This window comes from Salmo trutta, chromosome 34 (assembly GCF_901001165.1).
Source record: "Salmo trutta chromosome 34, fSalTru1.1, whole genome shotgun sequence".
Classification (NCBI taxonomy): domain Eukaryota; kingdom Metazoa; phylum Chordata; class Actinopteri; order Salmoniformes; family Salmonidae; genus Salmo; species Salmo trutta.
The window spans coordinates 42,715,018-42,725,044 of NC_042990.1; the positions used below are offsets into that span (position 1 = coordinate 42,715,018).

Consider the following 10,027-nt stretch of genomic DNA (forward strand, 5'->3'; position numbering starts at 1 on the left):
TCATTCATTAAGGCACATTTTCATGTCCTTAGACACCGAGGGTTTGTTGTTGTTGGGAAATAGACTCAGTATCCTTCTCAGATACTGGATGGTAATGCTGTCTGTCAACTAGTGGGTGGGGATCCGTTCACCAATCTAAATACACCTCCCGGGCTGTGACGTCAAAGCAGTCCTCGAGCTCCTCCCTACTCTCCATCTATTCATACCTGAATGGATTTAATCTACAGGTTTTTTCACGTTTCACCTGCCCTGCCTGTATCTCAGTAGGAGATGGATAACGTTATGGTCTGATTTCCCAGACTGCTTTGTATACGTCCTCTACGTTGCCTCTAACGCTGATTCAGGATGCGAGTTGAGTGAGTTGGACAGGTGACATACTGTTGCAGAGTGGGGGGGGGGGGGGGGGGGGGGGGGTTGCGCGGAGATAGAGAGGGTATTAAAATCCCCAACAACAAATACTGTCTGGTCAGTTGATCGTCAAAGGGCAGCATTGAACCAGTCTGTAATCCTGTCAGCAGCTTCCTTATTGTTAGGTCCAGGCGCATATAGACCAGAATAATGGACATTTATCCAGATAGAATGGCCTCAATGATACACTGAGAATCTCATAGTCTCTGGTTCAATCACATGACACTGCTTGACCCAAGTATTATCTACAAAGATACATAGTCCACCCACCCACACCTATTGATTTATGTGACGTTGTTTTGTCTCGATCTGCTCCAATGACAGTGTATCCCATCAATGTTCACATCAATATTGTCCTCGCTGAGCCAGGTTTCTGTAAAGCAGGTTTAATCATGTCTCCTTGAGTCCTCTTCAGATGTAGCCCTTGCTGCTAACTCCTCCAGTTTAGTATTTAGCGACCGCACATCTAACAGGCAGATCCCCGGGAGCAGGCGACGACTTCCCGCCTCCGTATTTCCTGTCACTGCCTCTTGAGCCTCGCTTCTTCTTAGTTTCCTTTTTTTTTAAACTTTGTATTCTGTTCTACTGTATTCTGTTCTACTGTATTCTGTTCTAGTGTTTTCTGTTCTAGTGTATTCTGTTCTAGTGTATTCTGTTCTACTGTATTCTGTTCTACTGTATTCTGTTCTAGTGTATTCTGTTCTACTGTATTCTGTTCTACTGTATTCTGTTCTAGTGTATTCTGTTCTACTGTATTCTGTTCTAGTGTATTCTGTTCTACTGTATTCTGTTCTACTGTATTCTGTTCTACTGTATTCTGTTCTAGTGTTTTCTGTTCTAGTGTATTCTGTTCTAGTGTATTCTGTTCCACTGTATTCTGTTCTAGTGTATTCTGTTCTAGTGTATTCTGTTCTACTGTATTCTGTTCTACTGTATTCTGTTCTAGTGTATTCTGTTCTACTGTATTCTGTTCTAGTGTATTCTGTTCTAGTGTATTCTGTTCTACTGTATTCTGTTCTAGTGTATTCTGTTCTACTGTATTCTGTTCTACTGTATTCTGTTCTAGCTGTATTCTGTTCTAGTGTATTCTGTTCTACTGTATTCTGTTCTACTGTATTCTGTTCTACTGTTTTCTGTTCTACTGTATTCTGTTCTAGTGTATTCTGTTCTACTGTATTCTGTTCTACTGTATTCTGTTCTAGTGTATTCTGTTCTACTGTATTCTGTTCTAGTGTATTCTGTTCTACTGTATTCTGTTCTACTGTATTCTGTTCTACTGTATTCTGTTCTAGTGTATTCTGTTCTACTGTATTCTGTTCTACTGTATTCTGTTCTAGTGTATTCTGTTCTAGTGTATTCTGTTCTACTGTATTCTGTTCTACTGTATTCTGTTCTAGTGTATTCTGTTCTACTGTATTCTGTTCTACTGTATTCTGTTCTAGTGTATTCTGTTCTACTGTATTCTGTTCTACTTTCTGTTCTACTGTATTCTGTTCTACTGTATTCTGTTCTAGTGTATTCTGTTCTACTGTATTCTGTTCTAGTGTATTCTGTTCTACTGTATTCTGTTCTACTGTATTCTGTTCTAGTGTATTCTGTTCTACTGTATTCTGTTCTACTGTATTCTGTTCTAGTGTATTCTGTTCTAGTGTATTCTGTTCTACTGTATTCTGTTCTAGTGTATTCTGTTCTACTGTATTCTGTTCTACTGTATTCTGTTCTAGTGTATTCTGTTCTACTGTATTCTGTTCTAGTGTATTCTGTTCTACTGTATTCTGTTCTACTGTATTCTGTTCTAGTGTATTCTGTTCTAGTGTATTCTGTTCTACTGTATTCTGTTCTAGTGTATTCTGTTCTAGTGTATTCTGTTCTACTGTATTCTGTTCTACTGTATTTTAGTCTATGCTGCTCGTCCTGATATTTATATATCCTTAATTCCATTTCTTTACTTTAGATTTGTGTGTATTTTGTGTATTGTGTGTATTGTGTGTATTGTGTGTATTGTGTGTATTGTGTATATTGTGTGTATTGTTGTGTGTATTGTTAGATATTACTTGTTTAGATATTACTGCTCCTATTGGAGCTAGAGAAACACAATCGTTTCGCTACACCCACAATAACATTTGCTAAACACGTGTGTGTGTGTGACCAATAAAATGTGATTTGATTTGATCAGGCAAGGCAATGCTGTTTTGGAGAGTGTGAGCTTTATCTGGGGAAAGAGAGCAGAAACTCAGGGGAATAGGTGATAGTGGTTGATTTAACTCACTGAATCCATACAACCTCCGGTAGTGATTGGAAACTTTTCCGCATATTACAGCGACTAGGATTAAGGGCGTCACACACATTTGTGTTTATTATGGATCCCCATTAGTTCCTGCCAAGGCAGCAGCTACTCTTCCTGGGGTTTATTATGGATCCCCATTAGTTCCTGCCAAGGCAGCAGCTACTCTTTCTGGGGTTTATTATGGATCCCCGTTAGTTCCTGCCAAGGCAGCAGCTACTCTTCCTGGGGTTTATTATGGATCCCCTTTAGTTCCTGTCAAGGCAGCAGCTACTCTTCCTGGGGTTTATTATGGATCCCCGTTAGTTCCTGCCAAGGCAGCAGCTACTCTTCCTGGGGTTTATTATGGATCCCCGTTAGTTCCTGCCAAGGCAGCAGCTACTCTTCCTGGGGTTTATTATGGGTCCCCGTTAGTTCCTGCCAAGGCAGCGGCTACTCTTCCTGGGGTTTATTATGGATCCCCGTTAGTTCCTGTCAAGGCAGCGGCTACTCTTCCTGGGGTTTATTATGGATCCCCGTTAGTTCCTGTCAAGGCAGCGGTTACTCTTCCTGGGGTTTATTATGGATCACCGTTAGTTCCTGCCAAGGCAGCGGCTACTCTTCCTGGGGTTTATTATGGATCCCCGTTAGTTCCTGCCAAGGCAGCGGCTACTCTTCCTGGGGTTTATTATGGATCCCCGTTAGTTCCTGCCAAGGCAGCGGCTACTCTTCCTGGGGTTTATTAAGGATCTCCATTAGTTCATGTCAAGGCAACAGCTACTCTTCCTGGGGTTTATTATGGATCCCCATTAGTTCCTGCCAAGCAGCAGCTACTCTTCCTGGGGTTTATTATGGGTCCCCATTAGTTCCTGCCAAGGCAGCAGCTACTCTTCCTGGGGTTTATTATGGATCCCTGTTAGTTCCTGTCAAGGCAGCAGCTACTCTTCCTGGGGTTTATTATGGATCCCCATTAGTTCCTGTCAAGGCAGCAGCTACTCTTCCTGGGGTTTATTATGGATCCCCGTTTGTTCCTGTCAAGGCAGCAGCTACTCTTCCTGGGGTTTATTATGGATCCCCGTTAGTTCCTGCCAAGGCAGCAGCTACTCTTCCTGGGGTTTATTATGGATCCCCGTTAGTTCCTGCCAAGGCAGCAGCTACACCTCCTGGGGTTTATTATGGATCCCCATTAGTTCATGTCAAGGCAACAGCTACTCTTCCTGGGGTTTATTATGGGTCCCCATTAGTTCCTGCCAAGGCAGCGGCTACTCTTCCTGGGGTTTATTATGGATCCCCATTAGTTCCTGCCAAGGCAGCGGCTACTCTTCCTGGGGTTTATTATGGATCCCCATTAGTTCCTGCCAAGGCAGCGGCTACTCTTCCTGGGGTTTATTATGGATCCCCATTAGTTCCTGCCAAGGCAGCAGCTACACTTCCTGGGGTTTATTATGGATCCCCATTAGTTCCTGTCAAGGCAGCAGCTACTGTTCCTGGGGTTTATTATGGATCCCCGTTAGTTCCTGCCAAGGCAGCAGCTACTCTTCCTGGGGTTTATTATGGATCCCCGTTAGTTCCTGCCAAGGCAGCAGCTACTCTTCCTGGGGTTTATTATGGATCCCCGTTAGTTCCTGCCAAGGCAGCAGCTACTCTTCCTGGGGTTTATTATGGATCCCCATTAGTTCCTGCCAAGACAGCAGCTACTCTTCCTGGGGTCCAGCAAAAATTAAGGTAGTTTATACAATTTTAAAACATTACAATACACTGTGTTCCCTCAGGACTGTACTCTACTACCACATATCTACAAAACACTGTGTTCCCTCAGACCCCTACTCCACCACTACCACATATCTACAATACACTGTGTTCCTTCAGGCCCCTACTCCACCACTACCACATATCTACAATACACTGTGTTCCCTCAGGCCCCTACTCTACTACCACATATCTACAATACACTCTGTTCCCTCAGACCCCTACTCCACCACTACCACATATCTACAATACACTGTGTTCCCTCAGGCCCCTGTGTGTGTGTGTGTGTGTGTGTGTGTGTGTGTGTGTGTGTGTGTGTGTGTGTGTCTCTTCACAGTCCCCGCTGTTCCGTAAGGTGTTTTTTTAATCTGTTTATTCAATCTAATTGTACTGCTGCATCAGTTAACAGATGTGGAATAGAGATCCATGTAGCCATGGCTCTATGTAGTACTGTGTGCCTCCCATAGTTTGTTCTGGACTTGGGGACTGTGAAGAGACCTCTGGTGGCATGTCTTGTGGGGTATGGATGGGTGTCTGAGCTGTGTGCCAGTAGTTTAGACAGACAGCTCGATGTATTCAACATGTCAATACCTCTCATAAATACAAGTAGTGATGAAGTCAATCTCTCCTCCACTTTGAGCCATGAGAGATTGACATGCATATTATTAATATTAGACTCTGTGTACATCCAAGGGCTAGCCGTGCTGCCCTGTTCTGAGACAATTGCAATTTTCCTTAGTCCTTTTTTGTGACACGTGACCTACACGACTGAACAGTAGTCCAGGTGTGACAAAATTAGGGCCTGTAGGACCTGCCTTGTTGATAGTGTTGTTAAGAATGTAGAAACTAGGGCCTGTAGGACCTGCCTTGTTGATAGTGTTGTTAAGAAGGCAGAGCAGTGTTTTATTATAGACAGGCTTCTCCCCATCTTAGCTACTGTTGTATCAATATGTTTTGACCATGACAGTGTACAATCCAGGGTTAATCTAAGCAGTTTAGTCACCTCAACTTGCTCAATATCCACATGATTTATTACAAGATTTAATTGAGGTTTAGGTTTTTGTGAATGATTTGTTCCAAATACAATGCTTTTAGTTTTAGAAATATTTAGGACTAACTTAATCCTTGCCACCCATTCTGAAACTAACTGCAGCTCTTTGTTAAGTGTTGCAGTCATTTCAGTCGCTGTGGTAGCAGACGTGTATAGTGTTGAGTCATCTGCATACTTAGACACTCTGGCTTTACTCAAAACCAGTGGCATATCGTTAGTAAAGATTGAAAAAGCAAGGGGCCTAAACAGCTACCCTGGGGAATTCCTGATTCTAGCTGGAGTATATTTGAGAGGCTTCCATTAAAGAACACCCTCTGTGTTCTGTTAGACAGCTAACTCTTAATCCACATTATAGCAGGGGGTGTAAAGCCATAACACATACGTTTTTCCAGCAGCAGACTAGGATCGAAAATGTCAAAAGCCACACTGAAGTCTAGCAAGACACAAACAATCCACTTTCAAACTTGCGACGTTTTTGGATTTAGACAAAACAAAACAAAATTGAGCGATATAACTATAAACAAACAAACAATTCACGCAAGTGAGCTCAGGATCTGGCAGCAGGGCCGCGCCTGGTTGTCAAGTGAGCTCAGGATCTGGCAGCAGGGCCGCGCCTGGTTGTCAAGTGAGCTCAGGATCTGGCAGCAGGGCCGCGCCTGGTTGTCAAGTGAGCTCAGGATCTGGCAGCAGGGCCGCGCCTGGTTGTCAAGTGAGCTCAGGATCTGGCAGCAGGGCCGCGCCTGGGTGTCAAGTGAGCTCAGGATCTGGCAGCAGGGCCGCGCCTGGGTGTCAAGTGAGCTCAGGATCTGGCAGCAGGGCCGCGCCTGGGTGTCAAGTGAGCTCAGGATCTGGCAGCAGGGCTGCGCCTGGGTCTAAATTTAGACACCCACAAGCACACTAAACACCTGAGGTCCTTGTCAAACTTTTTCATTCCTACAAATAAATAGTCCTGTGTGGCTATGACCATTCAAATGTCAGGATTGTGAATTTAATTCCCACTGGGGACACACATACACACACACACACACTATACATACACACTACACATACACACTACACACACTATACATACACACTACACATACACACTACACATACACACTATACATACACACTACACACACACACACTATACATACACATGCACACTATACATACACACTATACATACACACTATACATACACACTATACATATACACTACACATATACACTACACATATACACTACACATACACACTACACATACACACTATACATACACACTATACATATACACTACACATACACACTACACATACACACTACACACACACACACTACACATACACACTACACATACACACTACACACACACACTATACATACACACTACACAAACACACTATACATATACACTATACATACACACTACACACACACACTATACATACACACTATACATAGATATATATATATATATATCTGTCTGTCTGTCTGTATTTAAAGAGTACTTCTCCCAGCACCTTGGTGAATACGAGAAGGTCCTGGCAGCGCTGGAGGACCTCAACATGACAATACTGAAGGCTATGGGCAAGACCAAGAAGGTACGTCAACTCTAGGACTCTACTGGACACCTTTCATTTTCATCTGGAGGAGTAGTTACGGGCAACAGACATATACAAACAAAATGTACGATGTGGACCCAGAGGATGTTCCCAAAGTGGTCCTCGAGGGTAAAACAAAAAGGGCGATTTTGTTAAAAGAAAAAATATATATACAGTATATTTCCTTCCATGCACTACAAATCCCTACGTTAAAAGCCTGTTTCCTCCAATAAGAACATATCAACTTACTGCCTCCAGAAATGACAGAGGAACAGACAGAGGGACAGACAGGTATATGTAGGGGAGGGACAGACAGGTATATTGAGGGGAGGGACAGACAGGTATATTGATGGGAGGGACAGACAGGTATATTGATGGGAGGGACAGACAGGTGTATTGATGGGAGGGACAGACAGGTGTATGTATGTGAGGGACAGACAGGTATATTGAGGGGAGGGACAGACAGGTATATTGAGGGGAGGGACAGACAGGTATATTGAGGGGAGGGACAGACAGGTATATTGAGGGGAGGGACAGACAGGTATATTGAGGGGAGGGACAGACAGGTGTATTGAGGGGAGGGACAGACAGGTATATTGAGGGGAGGGACAAACAGGTATATTGAGGGGAGGGACAGACAGGTGTATGTAGGGGAGGGACAGACAGGTATATTGAGGGGAGGGACAGACAGGTATATTGAGGGGAGGGACAGACAGGTGTATTGAGGGGAGGGACAGACAGGTGTATTGAGGGGAGGGACAGACAGGTATATTGAGGGGAGGGACAGACAGGTATATTGAGGGGAGGAACAGACAGGTATATTGAGGGGAGGGACAGACAGGTGTATTGAGGGGAGGGACAGACAGGTATATTGAGGGGAGGGACAGACAGGTGTATGTAGGGGAGGGACAGACAGGTGTATGTAGGGGAGGGACAGACAGGTGTACTGAGGGGAGGGACAGACAGGTATATTGAGGGGAGGGACAGACAGGTGATTGTAGGGGAGGGACAGACAGGTATATTGAGGGGAGGGACAGACAGGTGTATTGAGGGGAGGGACAGACAGGTATATTGAGGGGAGGGACAGACAGGTGTATGTAGGGGAGGGACAGACAGGTATATTGATGGGAGGGACAGACAGGTGTATGTAGGGGAGGGACAGACAGGTATATTGAGGGGAGGGACAGACAGGTATATTGAGGGGAGGGACAGACAGGTGTATTGAGGGGAGGGACAGACAGGTATATTGAGGGGAGGGACAGACAGGTATATTGAGGGGAGGGACAGACAGGTATATTGAGGGGAGGGACAGACAGGTATATTGAGGGGAGGGACAGACAGGTGTATTGAGGGGAGGGACAGACAGGTGTATTGAGGGGAGGGACAGACAGGTGTATTGAGGGGAGGGACAGACAGGTGTATTGAGGGGAGGGACAGACAGGTATATTGATGGGAGGGACAGACAGGTGTATTGAGGGGAGGGACAGACAGGTATATGTAGGGGAGGGACAGACAGGTGTATTGAGGGGAGGGACAGACAGGTATATGTAGGGGAGGGACAGACAGGTGTATTGAGGGGAGGGACAGACAGGTGTATTGATGGGAGGGACAGACAGGTATATGTAGGGGAGGGACAGACAGGTGTATGTATGTGAGGGACAGACAGGTATATTGAGGGGAGGGACAGACAGGTATATTGAGGGGAGGGACAGACAGGTGTATTGATGGGAGGGACAGACAGGTATATGTAGGGGAGGGACAGACAGGTGTATGTATGTGAGGGACAGACAGGTATATTGAGGGGAGGGACAGACAGGTATATTGAGGGGAGGGACAGACAGGTGTATTGATGGGAGGGACAGACAGGTATATTGAGGGGAGGGACAGACAGGTGTATTGATGGGAGGGACAGACAGGTATGTAGGGGAGGGACAGACAGGTGTATGTAGGGGAGGGACAGACAGGTGTATTGAGGGGAGGGACAGACAGGTATATTGAGGGGAGGGACAGACAGGTGTATTGAGGGGAGGGACAGACAGGTGTATTGAGGGGAGGGACAGACAGGTGTATTGAGGGGAGGGACAGACAGGTGTATTGAGGGGAGAGACAGACAGGTATATTGAGGGGAGGGACAGACAGGTGTATTGAGGGGAGGGACAGACAGGTGTATTGAGGGAAGGGACAGACAGGTGTATGTAGGGGAGGGACAGACAGGTGTATTGAGGGGAGGGACAGACAGGTGTATTGAGGGGAGGGACAGACAGGTGTATTGAGGGGAGGGACAGACAGGTGTATTGAGGGGAGGGACAGACAGGTATATTGAGGGGAGGGACTGACAGGTATATTGAGGGGAGGGACAGACAGGTGTATTGATGGGAGGGACAGACAGGTATATTGAGGGGAGGGACAGACAGGTGTATTGAGGGGAGGGACAGACAGGTATATTGAGGGGAGGGACAGACAGGTGTATTGAGGGGAGGGACAGACAGGTGTATTGATGGGAGGGACAGACAGGTATATTGAGGGGAGGGACAGACAGGTGTATGTAGGGGAGGGACAGACAGGTATATTGATGGGAGGGACAGACAGGTGTTTTTAGGGGAGGGACAGACAGGTGTATTGAGGGGAGGGACAGACAGGTGTATGTAGGGGAGGGACAGACAGGTATATGTAGGGGAGGGACAGACAGGTATATTGAGGGGAGGGACAGACAGGTATATTGAGGGGAGGGACAGACAGGTATATTGAGGGGAGGGACAGACAGGTGTATTGATGGGAGGGACAGACAGGTGTTTTTAGGGGAGGGACAGACAGGTGTATTGAGGGGAGGGACAGACAGGTGTTTTTAGGGGAGGGACAGACAGGTGTATTGATGGGAGGGACAGACAGGTGTATTGATGGGAGGGACAGACAGGTGTTTTTAGGGGAGGGACAGACAGGTGTATGTAGGGGAGGGACAGTGGAGGGACA

At 45.8% G+C, this 10,027-nt stretch overlaps 1 protein-coding gene across 1 annotated transcript in view; it reads left to right on the plus strand.

The window, feature by feature from the left end:
* LOC115174162 (N-terminal EF-hand calcium-binding protein 1-like) overlaps positions 1–7,363 on the plus strand; it is a 35,353-nt gene extending 27,990 nt beyond the window's left edge. The window contains exon 5 of the mRNA XM_029732860.1: positions 6,960–7,363. Coding sequence (XP_029588720.1) covers positions 6,960–7,072 — 113 coding nt within the window. The 3' untranslated portion in view covers positions 7,073–7,363. The remainder of the gene's footprint in view (positions 1–6,959) is intronic.
* Positions 7,364–10,027: the final 2,664 nt, after the last annotated feature.